Below are 19,662 nucleotides of genomic sequence, written 5' to 3' on the forward strand. Positions count from 1 at the left end.
GTCTCCCCAACATAGAGACCACAGGGACAGCAACACGTATACCACAAATTTGGACAAACAAGAATAGCATCTCTTCATACAATAACTGTGTCCAGTTCAAGGATGTATGAACATAACACCCTTACACACACACACACAGCCATACTGGTTAAAAGACAGACAGGGAAGCATTCCCTCCAATCTTGGACCAATGTATGTATGTTTGGCCCTACAGTCCAGGTGCAGAAAATTCCTCAGTATTAGGGTAAGGAGACTCCAAAATTCCCCAATGTTTCGCAGCACAGAGGCCACAGTTCCACTGTCACCAGTGTACTGTGCCACAAAGAGAATATGTGGATCCTGCTCTGTATGCCTCACCCGTATGTCCTTAGCTTTTTTCTTAGCCCTGTCCAGTACATGCTGAGGATAACCCTGTACCATGAATTTCTCATACATTTTGCCTAACTGTAGTTCCCGTTTACCTGATTCACATGTAATAAGTCATAAGTCTCTCCACCTGGGAGAACTGACTAATGGGGATAGAATTTGTTATATGTATGGGATGGTAACTTCTGTAATGTAATACAGGTATAGGACCCCTAATCCAGAAACCCATTATCCAGAAAGTTCCGAATTACATAAAGGCCATCTCCCATGGACTCCATTATAAGCAAATTATTCTAATTTAAATAAATGATTCCCTTTTCTCTGTAATAATAAAACAGTACCTGTACTTGATCCCAACTAAGATATAATTACCCCTTATTGGGGGCAGAACAGCCCTATTGGGTTTATTTAATGGTTAAATGATTCCCTTTTCTCTGTAATAATAAAACAGTACCTGTACTTGATCCCAACTAAGATATAATTACCCCTTATTGGGGGCAGAACAATCCTATTGGGTTTATTTAATGGTTAAATGATTCCCTTTTCTCTGTAATAATAAAACAGTACCTGTACTTGATCCAAACTAAGATATAATTACCCCTTATTGGGGGCAGAACAGCCCTATTGGGTTTATTTCATGGTTAAATGATTCCCTTTTCTCTGTAATAATAAAACAGTACCTGTACTTGATCCCAACTAAGATATAATTACCCCTTATTGGGGGCAGAACAGCCCTATTGGGTTTATTTCATGGTTAAATGATTCCCTTTTCTCTGTAATAATAAAACAGTACCTGTACTTGATCCCAACTAAGATATAATTACCCCTTATTGGGGGCAGAACAGCCCTATTGGGTTTATTTAATGGTTAAATGATTCCCTTTTCTCTGTAATAATAAAACAGTACCTGTACTTGATCCCAACTAAGATATAATTACCCCTTATTGGGGGCAGAACAGCCCTATTGGGTTTATTTAATGGTTAAATGATTCCCTTTTCTCTGTAATAATAAAACAGTACCTGTACTTGATCCCAACTAAGATATAATTAATCCTTATTGGAGTCAAAACAATACTATTTGGTTTATCTGACATTTATATGATTTTTTAGTAGACTTAAGGTGTTGAGATCTAAATTATGGAAAGATCCCTTAATTGGAAAACTGTGATCCCAAGCATTCTGGATAACAGGTCCCATACATGTAACTGATTCCTATCTGTAGGTTTAGAGTACAACTCTGTTTCAAACTTGTCTCCCTTTTTGATTACCCTTACATCCAAAAACTGTATAGCAACAGAATCCATATGTAATGTGTACAATATATTTGGGTCTCACATTAGTCTCCTGTTGGAATTGTGATAAGGAATCCATGTCACCCCTCCATATGATAAACACATCATAGATGTATTGCCACCAAACAGCGCAATGTTCAGCGAACAACACCCGATGATATATGTGACCTATATCTTTTTCTGTGAATCAGGAAATATAATAAGCATTACTCTTTGATATGTTTGAGCTTAAAGTTTTTTAGAAAACATATTACAGGAAGTAGATGTGGTATATTGTATTGTGTATATCTGTTACTTAGATACTACCATGATGTCACTTCCTGTGTAAAGATTTTTGCTTGGCAGGACAGACCTATAGTCTGTATTTGTTCTTTGAGCTTGATAAAGGTCATGCTGCATGCCCGAAACGTCGCTGGATGTTCTGTATTAGGAAGGTCAATTAATTTGCTCAGGCAAGTTGTATTTTTTAAAGTGAGTGCCCTTTCCAGTGGATTATATATAGTATAGTCACATATAGCTGGCACTCACATAAAAATTAATTTATGTAGATATATATACACACACAACAACAAAAGATCCTTTGCACTCACCGATTATCAATATATATATAGGACATTAAACATTCTGTGCATTAAGCTACCAAGAAATGCCCTCCCCTAATCAAAACAGGGATTGTTTGTCCATATACTGCAATATATTCAAGCTGGCCAACTACATCACAGTCACCCCCAGTTTGGCCAGTCCTACACCCACTCACCCCCGGTCCGGCCAGTCCTACACTGCTATGATTAACAATTTTAAAAAAGGGGGGGTGGCATTGCAGGTATATTTTCAATATTTAAGCTCTATATATGTACTTTAACTGTTACTTGCTCCAGAGTAACTTGATTGGTAATGCATTGTAAATCAAATAACAACAAAACATCTGTGTGTGTATGTAATTCAGTAATGGTTATGTACCGGCAGTTGCTATGGCAAAACTGAGTGCTTCCTTATTATAAACCATGGCAAATACCTATTATTATATGCTGGGAACCTGTTTACTAATTCTGTACTGTATTAAACCTTTTCTTATTGTTGCATCCTTTAGCCTTCTTTTTATTTGATCCTTATACAAGTCAAATGTATCTGGGTTTAATATCTAGGATGCTCTATATTTAAAATAAAAACATTGCCTTAACTATCTATGAGGCTGTCTCCATTAAGTGCAGACAAAAAAAAAAATTAAGCACCGGCACTCAAGTCAAATCAACAGGGCAAGCCCTTGCAAGTGTATTGCGAACGTGCAACGTTTCAGATCCAGAACAGGGCTCATCAAACTCTTCACAAAGCTCTACAGGTTCTTTTTGGAGTCAGGCCAGAGAAAAAGAAGAGAGGCCAGGGTAACATCCGCTAACTCCAACTGTCAGACGCCAGGGGGGCACGCCTGAATCGCAGGTAAATACTATAGTGAATTTATCTTCATATAGAATTATCTACAAATGAACTTTCTGTACTTAATAAGGGCTTGAACTGTGTTCCCATATATACAGCTGCACCTTTCACTTTTTCTATTGATATATACAAGTTTATGCAATCTTTGAAACTAAAATCTTATTTTGCTGATAAGGATGGTACATCTAAGCCTGACAATTTTACAATGTCTTTAAAAGTTAATTTAGGCACAAAAAGTTTGTTTATTCCACCTGGCAGCTTCACTGCTATGGACATCTTTGAGGCAGTGGTAATGTTGCAAATGTATAAAATACTTCAGAAAGGTGATGGTAATTTAAAAAACGGCTCAATTTATCCTATGCTGAAAAACAGTCCCTTCAGCCTAATACAACTATTGTTATTACTACAGCTGACCAAGGAGGGGGAACTGTGGTTATAAATAAAAGAGATTATAATGATGAGGCTACACGACAATTGAGTAACAATTTACATTATAAAAAGCTTAATGGTGATCCTACATTTAAATTTAAGAATGAATTGAATATCTTTTTAAATGCTGCTGTAATGGAGGGAGTAATAATGGATGAGATTTCCCAACTTAAATATTTGCAGTATCCTAAAACACCCTCCATTTATTTTTTACCTAAAATCCATAAGAGTTTGGTGAACCCCCCCAGGTAGACCAATTGTCTCCAATGTTGGGTCTTTATGGCAACCTCCAGCTATATTTATTTACAGGAAGTATTACCTTCTTTAGAGCCTTGTCTAATTGATACAACCGATTTTTTAAATTGATTGGACAATAAAGTTATTCCATCTGGTGAATATTTTCTTTGCTCCCTAGATGTAAAAGACCTTTTTACATCCACCCCACATGAGGAAGCGATAGAATGTATATGTAGATATCTCACTGACACTATGCTCCCTACATACAAGGTAAATTTTCTCTGTGATTTACTGGAATTGGTTTTGACTAAAAATTACTTTAAACTCAATGATGAATATTATTTGCAACTACGGGCACCAGCCTATGCTAAAATTTTTATGGATAATTTTGAAAAGGCCTATATTCTCTCTGATACCACTGTTATCGTGGACAATATGTTTTTTATGTGGACTGGCACTCTGGAGAACTTGTTTCCCAGCTTAATGATAAACATTCCACGATTAAATTCACCTTGGAAGTTAGTTCTACTGAAATACATTTTTTGTATGTCCTGATAAAGGCATCTGATTCTACTTTTGTTACTTCTATTTATTCCAAACCAACAGATAAAAATTTTTCATACTCAGGGTCTTTTTAAAGTACTCCCAAAAAGCTAGTTATTGCTTGTAAAATTCATTGCATCTACACCTGCTTTGTATGAACAAGAATCATTGGTAATTGTACAGAAATTTGTAGAAAAGCGATATAGTCAATTTGAGTTAATGACCGCTAGGGAAGAGGTTAAATTAAATTCAAGGGCAGATGCTCTAAAGAAAAAATGAAAATCGGTTGAGAAATCCCAAAGAATTCCTTTCATTACCTCCTATGACACTAATGCCAGAGCGTGCAGGAAGATTATTTTGAAACATTGCCAGGGTTGGACTGGGGGGTGCAGGGCCCACAGCACCACTATTCATGACTAGAATAACTCAGTAAAGTGAAGTAACGTACAGTATTTCAACCAATGAGCAGACAGTATTTACTGATTCTACATCTGGTACACCATAGCAACCTGTCAGATGCTTGCCTTTAAACAGGTGGCAAGTAAATGTTACCTATGGTTGCTATGGTTTACAAATTAGCAAACTTAAGGCCATTTATTATATTACCCCCATAGTTAGCCCAGGTGCAGTAACTCAATAAGATGCTTGCTTTACAGCTGAGGATAGTAAATGGTCAGTACTAATAGAGGGTACAAATAGAGGGTGAGCATCCGATTAGTGTGAGAATTCACATAAAAGAACAGCAGATTCAAAAAAGAATTTATTTTCTGAATATGGCAGTTTTGTACACTAGTTAAATTGTCATTCTATTACATCACTTTAGTGAATCTGGAGTATCAAAGTTCCATTTTATGTCATTAACTCCATTTGTTGGAGTTAATAGCAAAAAATTCAGAAAAATTGTATTAAAGTTTAATTTGGAAAGGGATGTTTTAAAGCTGCTGAATGAAGTACAGTCAGTGCTGTCCCATACCCCCCGACTGTCCCGCTTTCCGCGGGACTGTCCCAGTTTTTATAGCACATCCTGCTGTCCCGGAGAGTTCAATGAATGTCCCGCATTTCCGTAATAGATTACGGAAATGCGGGACATTCATTGAACTATCTGGGACAGCGGGATGCGCTGGCTGGAGCCAGGCGCTCCTCCTATTTGCGCAGTGGCGACAGGCCCTTTTATAAGGTTGCGCCCTGTCATGCGACACACACGGGGCACAACCATATAAAAGGGCCTGTTGCCACCGCATAAGGAGCAGGAGCCGCTAAAGAAGGAGGAGTGTCTATGGGGCCACTGTGTATGGGGGGTACTGTGTATGGGGGCAATTGAGGGCACTGTGTATGGGGGCACTGTCTATGGGGAATACTCTCTATGGGGGCACTGTGTATGGGGGTACTGTGTATGGGGGCACTGTGTATGGGGGCACTGTGTATGGGGGCACTGTGTATGGGGGCACTGTCTATGGGGGTACTGTCTATGGGGGTACTCTCTATGGGGGCACTGTGTATGGGGGTACTGTCTATGGGGGCACTTTCTATGGGAGCATTGTGTATGGGGGCTACTGTCTATGGATCAATTGGGGGGCACTGTCTATGGGGTCAGTTGGGGGCACTTTCAATGGGGGGTACTGTCTATGGGGGCACTTTCTATGGGGGGTACTGTGTAGGGGTACTGTCTATTTGGCCATTGGGGGCACTGTGTATGGGGGGGCAAAACTGGTACATAGTTATAACTCACTTATAACTGACTGCCTTCTCTCTATATTTGTATTTTATATGTCGGAGTTGCTATATTGTTTTCCTTAGGTAGTACAGTATGAGGGTATAGCACATTTTGCTCTGATCCCACCATTTCAACTATATAAAAGGAGTATTTAAAAAAAAAAAAAAAAAAAAAGGTTGTGGTAATTGGGGCGTGGCCACATATTTTTGTCCCTCTTTTCATTTTTCAAATGTTGGGAGGTATGCTGTCCTGTTGCCATGATTTCTAGGAGTGTGACTGCCCCTGATTCTCCATAAAACTTAGGCTAGCACCCACTGTTTTGTTTCACTTTCATTTCTTTGTTCTCCCCATTTCCTTGTAGCGGAAATACATTCCCTTTGTACTGTTGTTCTGCATTCATTCTGCCTTTAGACGTTACACATATCAGTCATTGATAAATACCACAAAGTTTTTTTGTTTGTTTTTTTCTTGAAAAAAGAAAAAAGTTAAAGATTGCACTTGAAGAATGGCACATAATACTAAGAAAGCCAAACTATCCAAAGTCCTGATTCGCCTGTGTGATGCCTTCACTCGCACGGATGGAAACATTATTTGCCCTCTCATCAAAGCAGAGAGTTCTGTCCGTGTTCTCTATAAACTGAAGGAAAAGGTTTTATATAAAGCTGTTCAGGAAGCTGGCGCTGGGATTGGGTTCACTGATCCAACCTTTCTGTGGAAATCAGCAGCTACTGGCAGGGAGATGGATGGCAATTTATTTCTTGAATATTCCACTTCTCAGAGATTCAACGATAACCTAAAGCAATACCGGGAAACTCTAGCACGAAACTTAAAAGAGGTCTCAAAAGTGAAACACATTTTGATTGATAAAGTTGAAGACACAGATGATATAATTCCACAGCCAATAATCTCAGGTACAGTATAGTACACTAAATTCATAATGTTTTTTTATTAGCTGGATAAAAAAGATAAGCTTAGTCATTCATTTGTCTTATATCCATAGAAAGTATTATTTTCCGTTTTATGATTTTTTTTTTTTAATAAAGTGTTTGTAAGTAAAATTACAGCATTAAAATGATTTCTGGCACAGGTCTTATGTATTTCTGTTTGTGCTGTTGAACTGTGAATGTGTCACGGCTGGTATCCCAAAACTCAGAACAGTCTCCAAGGGTCCGGTCACGGCTCACACTTCCGCCTATAACCGCCGCCTTTCACGTCGGGAGGAGCCCTTCGCTACTCAGATGCCGCCAGGTCTAACAGTGAGAAACCCAAGGAGAGAGTTCTGAGCAGGCAAGGGAACCAGAACCGTGTTGCAAGGAGAAGGGGTACAAGTAATCGCAGTCAGAGGTCAGGCCGAGGTCGGCAACGTTCAGAGAGTGCAGTACCAAATCGGAGTCCAAAGAGAGTAGTCAGGGGTCAGGCCTGGGGTCAACAACAATCAAACAGCGTGGTACCAAACAGAATCCGGAGGGGTAGTCAAATTCAGGCAAAGGTCAGTTCAGGCGGCAGTACAGGACAGGTCAAGAACAGGCAAGGGTCAAACAGATCAGAAGCACAAGAATAACACACCCAGGAACTAACAGAAGGTAGACCTACAGTGAGGTAAATGTGATACCAAAAGGTCCTCAGCGCTATAAATGTGATGAAATCTTCTATCTTGTATAGTCAAACTGACGAATAGTGTATAAAAATGTGGCTTTTCTGCAGCTCCGCCTCAGATCAACCCCTTTGACTGGGTCCAAAAAGCAAGTTCAACGGTGTATACAGCCAGAGCGCATATATGTAGGAAAATAAAAAATGTACAATAGTGCAACAACGTTTAAACGGAACTATATCCTGTATTCACACCACAGTGTAGTACCACTAACTGCTTACCAGATGGCAGTGTTGGTGAAGCAAAACAGATGTAATCTTTTTACTTGTAGCACCTAGCCATATGACCGAATGTTGTATCTTTGTTGTAATTCGCAACAGTATCCACGTGCAAGATAAGTATGATGTATCTTCTTCTGCACCAGCGGCTGTTCTTCTTTTTGTGCCTTATTGAGGACACAGCCACAGCTTCTAAGAAGATACATCATACTTATCTTGCACGTGGATACTGTTGCGAATTACAACAAAGATACAACATTCGGTCATATGGCTAGATGCTACAAGTAAAAAGATTACATCTGTTTTGCTTCACCAACACTGCCATCTGGTAAGCAGTTAGTGGTACTACACTGTGGTGTGAATATAATTTTAATTGAGCACTAGTTTTCTCTTTATGGTGATAGGATATAGTTCCGTTTAAACGTTGTTGCACTATTGTACATTTTTTGTTTTCCTACATATATGCGCTCTGGCTGTATACACCGTTGAAGAAGGTAGACCCACGTTGGGCAATGAATATCCTCCAGAAAACACTTTAAATATTCGCCATAGTGCCATGGAGCCATAGTGACGTCACACGCAGCGCAGGACGATGGACACAAGTGCGCATGCGCGCGCAACGAGGAAGAGGAACGCGCATGCGCGGGCGTTAAAAGGACGGGGAAGGTGCGCGCACGCGCATAGAGGAGGTAGCTGGCGGGCGTCCCCGCCGACCCCCAGGTACCCTTACAGAATGCTTATATTGTGCACTCTATGTTTTTGTGTTTTAATAAATATATATATACAAGTCTGGGACCTGTTATCCAGAATGTTATCCAGAGGAGTCTTCAGATAAGGCGTCTTTCTGTAATTTGTGCCCATGTGCCCCCCCCCCCTACATTTGACATGGCCCTGAATGTGCAAATTTTACTAATTCAATTATTTTTCAACAATGTATCTCTTAGATGTCAGCCAAAAGTATTTTTAAACATTTCAGGGCATCAATGAGAATACCAACACTGGATGCAGTACTCTCTTTTTTATCCTCCAGCTTCCCAAAATGGATTCTCAGATAATGTTTTTATCACCAAAAGTCTTAAGTGAACCTTTAATACTTCAACATTTCTCTGCTTAAGATACAGATTGTATTTGCTGATAATTAGCTCTAACAAAATATTTAGATCATTGTAATGCCATTGTGTAATTTTAGCTGAAAATTAAGCGGTGAAATTGCAAGCATCAAAATGAAGAGGAAGACGATGAAATACTTCAGATTTTTCTTGCCTAGAGGAGAAAGGGTTTTGTTTTTACTTGCCTAAATCTGTTCTCACTAGCTAACAGGGTCGGACTGGACCGCTGGGATACCGGTAAAAAACCCTACTGGGACGTGGCCGACGAGGGCACTTTGGGCAGTGTAGGGGCCCTGGGGTGGCAGCCTGAATGGGCCCTGCAAACCCCAATCTGACCCTGGTCTCAGCTATAAAGAAAGGCTAGCCAAGCTGGCATTGTTTACACTTATGAAGAGGCCCTTGAATAAACACAGGATAAACAGCCCCCCTTTATCTTTATCTCTCTACACTGCTTTCCCTTCTCATGGCATCCATAAAGTCCTACTTCTACCCCCATTCACAGTAAGGGCCAAGACTTTTCCCATCCCATTGGTCAGCACACCTGTGTTCTGTGATCTGTGTGCTGAGCCACATTTCAATCATTGCAGTCAGGAAGTGGTAAGGTAGTGTTAATATCATGTTGATCATCTGGCAGAGGCAGAGATATTGAAACAGGGTTGGTAACCCTACAGTGTATTCAAGCTGGCCAACTACAGTATGTCAAAGTCATCCCTGCACTGGCTAGTTATCCATTCATTACATACAATTTAAACAGAGACCTACAAATTGCTTTCCATTATCTAAAATCTAATGATAAATTTGCGAGTGGCTATGAAAAATGCATGTTGAAATTGTAGAATTATAGACGAATACCTTGAAAATTTGTGTAAGTGTAGGACTGGCCAGACCAGGAATTACTTCAATGTAGTTGGCCAGCTTGAATATATTGCAATATATGGAAAAACAATCCCTGTTTTGCTTAAAACAGAAAGAAGAGATAAATCTAGGTAAACTTTATCAGAAAGGTCTATGTAAATAAAGCAATAAACACTCACAGGAAAGCTGCTGTCAGGATTCAATCACTGCTTGTTGTGTTTTTAGCAACATGCATTTACCTCCTGAGCCACTGGAGGTGTTTTGGGTTGGTTCTGAATAATTCTTTTGTCTCTCTTCTACTATTCTGTCTGCTCCCTTTCCTCCGCCCACCTCATTATCCTCATGTCTTTCCCATCTTCTAATCATGACCCTTTATAAGCCCGTCCCTGACCATTGCACATTGCTTGGTCATTAAGCTGTTCCTGTGACCCTGCTGCTGTGTTCCTTTTTCCTGTGTTTATTCTCGTGACCCCCTTCTGGTTCCAAGTTCCAGATTCCGAGTCTTGTTCCTGCTCTTGCCCTGTTCCTGTTCTCTGGTGCCCTTCCTTGTCCTGTTCTGATTCCTCGGTTCTGACCTTGGCCTGTCCTCGACTTCGCTTGTTTGCTGCTAGCCCTGACCTTGAATTGGATTACGTCTCTGCCTGCCATTTCAACTATTCAAATGTGTGTATATCCATAGTGTGAAGAAAGCGCCTTAGGCGTTCTGGGTTTTTAAGGATGTAAATAAAGTTCAAGTTTTATCCATTTTCTGGCTGACCATGGTGCTTTGCGAGCCGCTTTCTTCAGAGATTTGAGTTTGCTCCCTTGGGCTATGGGTTCCGGGCTCCAAGCACCCGAACCACATTTCGGCATCGGTAAGTGTGTGTATATTTATGTGATCTTCACTGCATGTGAACTAGAATTTGAAATATTTGGCGGGGGACCTGGGGTATATACACCCAGGTGAACATCTGTTTTAGGTACAGATTTTTGTCTTTAACTTTGACCCCTTTTATAAATTGTTTATATAGTGTACTAACACAGTTTAATTAAACTTTACTTAATTGGGTGTATTCTTTGAAGATATATCCATAGTGTGCACTGTTACTTACTTCACTACATTCATTAAAGTTCCTTTCACTAATTATTATGGCCTCTGACACCAGTTCTGTGGTATATGGTTACACTCCGGGTTACCCAGTCTTCAGGCTCCCAACTTCCTGGTACTCCACGGCGTCACCTCAGGGAGATTCTCTATCAAATGAAACACAGGTTTTATTTTTTTTCTTTTGTGTACATGTTTTTTGGTATCAGACTTCCTCTCTCAGAAAAATCCCTCAGGGCACAGTCATGAGTTTGCTCAGTTTGCTCCTATCTCCTCTCTCCCCCTCCCTTCTCTTCCATCTCTTGCTCCCCCTCCAAACTGGGCTGTGTAATCTGAGCTACCAGCAGCTAGAGCTGCAGCAGAAAGCGACTGAGACCAAGCTAAAATGGCAGCTGATATCTTAAACAAACAGAGAAAGCTTCTAGGGCTGATTACTCAGGTATGGTAAAGCTTTCTGCAAAATAAATACAGCGTTCTAGGTGGCACTAATGTGCCTAATCTAATGTCAGTAATATGCCAAAATGCCTTTCCTACTCCTTTAAAGGGGAGGGCATTTTTAACATGATCTTTATATTCTGTCAATATGTTTGTAAAATTAATTGCATTTTTTTATTTGCTGTTTCTGTTTAGAAATGGACTTTGAAATGCACAAGCTTGAATTCTGCTGCAAGGAGCTTGCAAAAATAAATGATCCAGATATAAAAGATGCCATTGATGACAGTGTGGGCAAAGTCAGAGAAAATTTAGAGGAAGTGAAAAAACGTCCGACCAAAATTGCAGTCCTGTCACAAAATGGTAAGTTTATGTTGCGAATGTATAGAAATTCAGTTGAGAAAGTCTGCTAATATAAATGTCATGCTTTTTTGAATTCAGGAAAAGGGAAGAGTTTCTTTTTGAATTTATTGCTCCTTATGACAAGTGATAATGAAGAGGAATACCGGGAAAACAACAGGAAATTGCTGCTGCCAGAGGTTTGTGTATAAATGAACATAAATAATAACTATGCTGCTGCGCCGTTATAGAGATGGTGCTGCTTTTAACAGCTTGATACAGCTCAGCATAATGCAGCATATGGTGATAGGAACATTACAGGCAGATTTACTAAAACTCACATTTATCTCCTGTTTATTTTCTTGAAACTACAAATAAACTCATTTCCACGAATGTCAGGCATTTGTCAAAAAATCTGAAGTAAGAAAGTCAGTGTGGGAAAAAGTTGCAGAAAAGTCACAAAAATGCGACTTCCTCAAATTGTCTGAACTGAAACCTCAACTTTTTCAAACTGTCTCACAAAAAAACAACCTCAAAAACCTCTAAAGTTTGAAGCAAAGAAGAATCCTCCAGGGAAGGCAAGGGACACCTGCCATTGACTTCTACATGATCTTGACAGGTTTTAGCTGGCCATCTTGACACATAGTAAATTTCAAATTTTGGCGCTAAAATCTGAATCATAAAAAAAAAACAAAAAAACTTAATAAATGCCCCCTACAATATGTTTGCCCCTTTCCAGGCTGAAATTTACAAAAGTGAGGTCACTACTTGCTAAGGTCACTGGCCTAACCAATCAGAGAGCAGATTAATCTAGAGCCCAGATTTTTATTATTAGGCATATGTATTTTTATAAATTACTGTATCTTTCTATTTAGACCTTCTGTAACTTATTTTCCAGTCTGTTCTTTAAAACACTGCCTGTCATTTTCTGTATGCAGTGGGATACATCACCCTGAAATAAACTGGGTTGTAAACCCAAAACAAAAAGGTTTAAAAAGGTGTAAATATTACAGGTATGGGACCCATTGTCCAGAATGCTCAGGACCTGGGGTTTTCCGAATAAGGGGTCTTTCTGTAATTTGGATCTCCTACCTTACCTTACTAAATATTTAAACAGTAATTAAATCCTAAATCCATTAGGATTGTTTTGGCTCCAATAAGGATTAATTATATCTTAGTTGGAATCAAGTACAGGTACTGTTTTATTATTACAGAGAAAAGGGAATCATTTAACCATTAAATAAACCCAATAGGACTGTTCTGCCCCCAATAAGGGGTAATTATATCTTAGTTGGGATCAAGTACAGGTACTGTTTTATTATTACAGAGAAAAGGGAATCATTTAACCATTAAATAAACCCAATAGGGCTGTTCTGCCCCCAATAAGGGGTAATTATATCTTAGTTGGGATCAAGTACAGGTACTGTTTTATTATTACAGAGAAAAGGGAATCATTTAACCATTAAATAAACCCAATAGGGCTGTTCTGCCCCAATAAGGGGTAATTATATCTTAGTTGGGATCAAGTACAGGTACTGTTTTATTATTACAGAGAAAAGGGAATCATTTAACCATTAAATAAACCCAATAGGGCTGTTCTGCCCCCAATAAGGGGTAATTATATCTTAGTTGGGATCAAGTACAGGAACTGTTTTATCATTACAGAGAAAAAGGAAACCATTTTTAAAAATGTGAATTATTTGATTTAAATAGAGTCTATGGGAGATGGCCTTTCCATAATTTGGAACTTTCTGGATAATGGGTTTCCGGATAAGGTGTCTGATACCTGTACTTCTAAATATAATTGCAATTAAAAGTAGTATTTGCCAGGAGTGGGCTGACCAAATTTTTTTATTTAAAGGGAAGCCTGCACCAAATCATTTTAAAAACTGCTGTTGGTGATGATTTAATTAACTTCCGGTTCTGCAGGTCTCTAGAGTAGAATTAAAAGTCTTACCTCTTTGCAAGGATCTAACTTACCCTAGTAACCAAATGAAAATTTAAATGACAGACTGAAAGATTTATAGGAGAGCAGCTAAATAGAAGCAAAAGTGTTAAAACAATAATAGAAATGTAGCCAAAGAACAAATCTGCTTTTTGGTTCCAGGCATTACTGGTCTTGGCAACAGGGCAACATTATTTGCTTGTTAGGTGAATTTTCATCCTTTAACAAACCTAACCCAATGTGGGACACACCATTAGTATGCTTTAGCATCGCTTGATGCTTATTTAGCAGATAAGGCTTGAGAAGTGGTCAAATGTATTTACAGCAACTCCTGCATGCATAATAAAGATGTGGGGCAATGAAAGTTTGTGACTGGTACCCTTACACTTCTACAGCTAATAAGTTTCAGGTTCTAATTCTCAACCAATTGCACTAAAGGACATATGTAATTATATAATTATCCAGGCATGTGCCAGCTGAGGCCGTGCAGAAAATCCTTTTAGATTTCTAGTGAGAAATGTCTGCATTGGAAAACTTCAGTCAATTCATGTGATAAAATGAAGCAGCACATTAGCTAAAGGTTACACAAATGCGCCTAAGAATGGTTTGAATTTGGTTAGATCATGAGCACGAAGGTTAATTGCCTCCTTGGAAGGGACTCTAATGATCTAATGATGTGTGTGTGTATATATATATATATATATATATATAAAGTATATAATAGGTGCCTTTAATTAATAAATTGTAAGCACCACTTGAGCATGGACTGAGGTGCATAATGTAACCCACTGTGTAATAAATTGGTGCAGGGTTGACAATGAAATGTAGCAGACAGAAATACAGACATGAAGGAAAAACAAAAACATCATACCTGGGATTCAAAAAAACTCTCAGCTCAACCATTGTAACTTACAGTATTTCACGCAAGCTAAATGCTATACTGTGTATAGTTTCTGATGTTTTATATAAATTAGTAAAGGACATATCTCATTCAAGTATTGCTCTTGGCCAAGTAACTATTTCTTCCACAAATCTTTATTTAGCATATTCCAGAAGACCCAACAGTTGCAGAGGTGATGCAGTTAAAGGATCATTTTGATAACCTTCCTGATGTGGTAAAATATTTTAAGTTAACATTTTTGCATTTGACCATAATGAACACGATATAAGGCTTCTGTTATCCACCTTATCCAGACTCATATTTAGTATCCTGACTCTGAGGTTCATGTAGTCTGTAGGTCTCCTTTACTGATCTCTAACTAAACAGGAGTAGCCTGATTTACAAATGAAATAAAAACACAACTCTGTAGGAAGCATCACATAACATTACTTATTTTATTCCCAATAGGAATTGTTTAAGGAACATCTTGCTATGGTGAAGTGGGAGGGTGGGAGGGAGAAGAAAAGGTTCTATATTAGAATATTAGAATTTCCTTTAAACCTTAATCATGGCAATTTATTCTGCCCATAACTTAAGCAAACAGCTTTAAAACGGTTTTAAATTTCAACAACAAAACATTGTTTAAGGAGTTAATCCCTTTATCTTTATTGCAAAAGAAATTGTAACACAAAGAACAAACACAAATGGCTGATCCATGATATATAGCAGTTCATTTATGGCATTATAATTATAACCAAGATACAGCATTATAACTGCTAATACCACATCTAATACCTGGGGCATATTCTGGGTGACATCTTTACTGATGCATACCTCTCATAAAAGAGTTAACACTAGTTTTTAGATTTAAAAAGTTTCTTTTTTTGCACCGGAATAAATGGAGTCTGTACATGGGGTCTGAATCCATGTGCAATTGGCCTCTGGGAGTAAGGATTTTAATGGCCAATATTGCTCAATGCTACTTCTGAGCAGAGCTGAGCACTTCCACCCCCAGTGAACAAAATGGTGTTCGGCAGCTCAGAGAAGCCAAACAAATTCAGTTTGATTAATGTATCACTGCATTGGCACTTTCCTGATTGTAGATTGAATGTTTCTGGACTCCCCAGTTTGATCCATAATAAATGCATTCCTAGATGTGTTCTTTTGTTTTGTAAGATTCTGTTTACAAATAATTGTTTAATAATTTATTTTATGTTAATCCTAGGTAAAATCATTCATTGGAACCAACAACATGGAATCCAAAAAATTTAAACCGTTAATGAGAAGCATTTGTCAGAATCTCTACTTTGATGACTTTCAAGTATGTTAAACCATATATTCTACTTTATGTTTATAAGTTAATAATAAGACTAATAAGAAGAAGGTACAAATTTTAAATGTGTTTCTTTTTTTTGGCACAAGGATTTGGGCACAGAAAATGCTAGTTTTAGAAGTATTCCAGCATATTTCACTGAGAAAAAAATGTTTCAGATGGAACCTTACCTTCTAGCACAGTAAGTCCATTATTTATGATTTTTACAATAAAACTAAATATAAAATTCATAGTAACATAGTATCATAGTAAGTTGGGTTGAAAAAAGACGTACGTCCATCACGTTCAACCATAATGCCTATATATAACCTGCCTAACTACAAGTTTATCCAGAGGAAGGCAAAAAACCCCATCTGAAGCCTCTCTAATTTGCCGCAGAGGGGAAAAAATTCCTTCCTGACTCCAAGATGGCAATCGGACCCGTCCCTGGATCAACTTGTACTAAGTGCTATCTCCCATAACCCTGTATTCCCTCACTTGTACTGAGAGCTATCTCCCATACCCCTGTATTCTCTCACTTGTACTGAGAGCTATCTCCCATAACCCTGTATTCCCTCACTTGTACTGAGAGCTATCTCCCATACCCCTGTATTCCCTCACTTGTACTGAGAGCTATCTCCCATACCCCTGTATTCCCTCACTTGTACTGAGAGCTATCTCCCCTACCCCTGTATTCCCTCACTTGTACTGAGAGCTATCTCCCATAACCCTGTATTCCCTCACTTGTACTGAGAGCTATCTCCCCTACCCCTGTATTCCCTCACTTGTACTGAGAGCTATCTCCCATACCCCTGTATTCCCTCACTTGTACTGAGAGCTATCTCCCCTACCCCTGTATTCCCTCACTTGTACTGAGAGCTATCTCCCATAACCCTGTATTCCCTCACTTGTACTGAGAGCTATCTCCCATAACCCTGTATTCCCTCACTTGTACTGAGAGCTATCTCCCATACCCCTGTATTCCCTCACTTGTACTGAGAGCTATCTCCCATACCCCTGTATTCCCTCACTTGTACTGAGAGCTATCTCCCATACCCCTGTATTCCCTCACTTGTACTGAGAGCTATCTCCCCTACCCCTGTATTCCCTCACTTGTACTGAGAGCTATCTCCCCTACCCCTGTATTCCCTCACTTGTACTGAGAGCTATCTCCCATAACCCTGTATTCCCTCACTTGTACTGAGAGCTATCTCCCATACCCCTGTATTCCCTCACTTGTACTGAGAGCTATCTCCCCTACCCCTGTATTCCCTCACTTGTACTGAGAGCTATCTCCCCTACCCCTGTATTCCCTCACTTGTACTGAGAGCTATCTCCCATACCCCTGTATTCCCTCACTTGTACTGAGAGCTATCTCCCCTACCCCTGTATTCCCTCACTTGTACTGAGAGCTATCTCCCCTACCCCTGTATTCCCTCACTTGTACTGAGAGCTATCTCCCATACCCCTGTATTCCCTCACTTGTACTGAGAGCTATCTCCCATACCCCTGTATTCCCTCACTTGTACTGAGAGCTATCTCCCCTACCCCTGTATTCCCTCACTTGTACTGAGAGCTATCTCCCCTACCCCTGTATTCCCTCACTTGTACTGAGAGCTATCTCCCATACCCCTGTATTCCCTCACTTGTACTGAGAGCTATCTCCCATAACCCTGTATTCCCTCACTTGCTAAGAATCCATCCAGCCCCTTCTTAAAGTTATATAATGTATCAGCCAGTACAACTGATTCGGGGAGGGAATTCCACAACTTCACAGCTCTCACAGTAAAAAATCCTTTCCGAATATTTAAATGGAACCTCCCTTCTTCTAAACGGAGTGGGTGCCCTCGTGTCCGTTGGAAGGACCTACTGGTAAATAAAACATTAGAAAGGTTATTATATGATCGACTTATATATTTATACATAGTTATCATGTCACCTCTTAAGTGCCTCTTCTCCAGTATAAACAGACCCAACTTGGCCAGTCTTTCTTTATAACTGAGACTTTCCATACCCTTTACCAGCTTAGTTGCCCTTCTCTGGACCCTCTCTAACTCAATAATGTCCCGTTTGAGCACTGGAGACCAAAACTGAACAGCATATTCTAGATGGGGCCTTACCAGCGCTCTGTAAAGGGGAAGAATAACCCCCTCCTCCCGTGAATCTATACCCCTTTTAATACAGCTCAAAACCTTGTTTGCCCTTGCAGCTGCTGCCTGGCATTGCTTGCTACAGCCAAGTTTATTATCTACAAGGACTCCAAGGTCCTTCTCCATTATGGATTTGCCTAGTGCAGTCCCATTAAGGGTATACAGGGCTTGCATATTTTTACATCCCAGGTGCATGACCTTACATTTATCCACATTAAATCTCATCTGCCACTTAGCTGCCCAGATTGCCAGTTGGTCAAGATCCTGCTGCAGGGATGTCACATCCTGGATAGAATTGACTGGTCTGCAGAGTTTTGTGTCATCTGCAAACACTGATACATTACTCATAATACCCTCCCCTAAGTCATTTATGAACAAGTTAAACAAAAGTGGACCCAGTACAGAACCCTGAGGGACCCCACTGAGAACCTTATTCCAAGTAGAGAATGTACCATTAACAACCACCCTCTGTACCCGATCCTGTAGCCAGTTTTCTATCCATGTGCAAACGACTTCACTAAGACCAATAGACCTTAGCTTAGAAAGCAGTCATTTGTGGGGAACGGTATCAAATGCTTTGGCAAAATCTAAATAGATTATATCTACTGCATCCCCACTGTCCAGCTTCTTACTTACCTCATCATAAAAAGCAATTTAATTGGTCTGACATGACCTGTCTTTCATAAAGCCATGCTGATTACTGCTCATAATGCCATTCTCCACTACATAATTTTGTATGTGATCCCTTAACAAGCTTTCAAATAACTTGCCCACCACGGATGTCAAACTTACAGGCCTATAATTGCCAGGCTGAGATCTTACTCCCTTTTTAAATATAGGAATGACATTCGCCTTCTTCCAATCCCTAGGTACCATACCTGATGAAAGAGAGTCTGAGAATATCAGAAACAAGGGCCACTGTAATTCTGCCCCTAGCTCTCTCAGTACCCGAGGGTGTATTCCATCTGGCCCAGGTGCCTTGTTTACATTTATCGTGTGTAACCCTTTAAGCACCATATCCTGTGCCAACCACTGCGAAGTTGGAGCTGAGGCAACAGTGCAGCTATTGGGTGGGACTTGGCCCACTGGCTCCTCTACTGTATACACAGAAGAAAAGAACTGGTTAAGCACATCAAGCTTTTCTGTATCCGCTGTAACCATATTGTTATTATAACTCAATGGGGCCACACCCTCAACCTGCATCTTTTTACTATTAATATACTTAAAAAACCTTTTGGGGTTAGTCTTGGCCTCGGCCGCGATGCGCTCCTCATTTTCTATCTTTGCCTTCCGGATTGCTGTTTTACAACACTTGTTACAGTGTTTATATTTATTAAACGCAGCTACTGTCCCCTCTGACTTATATTTCTTAAAAGCTTTCCTTTTTCTCCCTATTAACTTCTTTACCTCAGAGTTAAGCCACATAGGGTGATTCTTAACACTTCTACTTTTTCTTATTAATGGAATAAATTGAGAACAGTAATGATTTAATATCATTTTAAATGACAACCATTTCTGCTCTGTGTTTTTATCAGAAAACATAATGCCCCAATCTATGCCCTGAAGCGCTGCCCTTAAGGAGCTAAAATTTGCCTTCCTAAAATTCATTGTCTTTGTTGCCCCCATGTAAATTTGTTTCCTGCACCAAACATCAAATGAAATAACATTATGGT

General features: G+C 39.5%; 1 protein-coding gene across 2 annotated transcripts in view; it reads left to right on the forward strand.

The window, feature by feature from the left end:
- Window positions 1–6,468: 6,468 nt before the first annotated feature.
- Window positions 6,469–19,662, forward strand: part of LOC100488322 — a 54,627-nt gene continuing 41,433 nt past the window's right edge. For both annotated transcript variants that reach the window (XM_031895345.1, XM_031895344.1), the window contains exons 1-6: window positions 6,469–6,925; window positions 11,562–11,726; window positions 11,805–11,902; window positions 14,691–14,762; window positions 15,753–15,848; window positions 15,950–16,041. In XM_031895345.1, the coding sequence (XP_031751205.1) occupies window positions 6,520–6,925; window positions 11,562–11,726; window positions 11,805–11,902; window positions 14,691–14,762; window positions 15,753–15,848; window positions 15,950–16,041 (929 nt within the window). In that variant the 5' untranslated portion in view covers window positions 6,469–6,519. The remainder of the gene's footprint in view (window positions 6,926–11,561; window positions 11,727–11,804; window positions 11,903–14,690; window positions 14,763–15,752; window positions 15,849–15,949; window positions 16,042–19,662) is intronic.

Source organism: Xenopus tropicalis, chromosome 1 (genome assembly GCF_000004195.4).
Source record: "Xenopus tropicalis strain Nigerian chromosome 1, UCB_Xtro_10.0, whole genome shotgun sequence".
Taxonomy (NCBI): Eukaryota; Metazoa; Chordata; class Amphibia; order Anura; family Pipidae; genus Xenopus; species Xenopus tropicalis.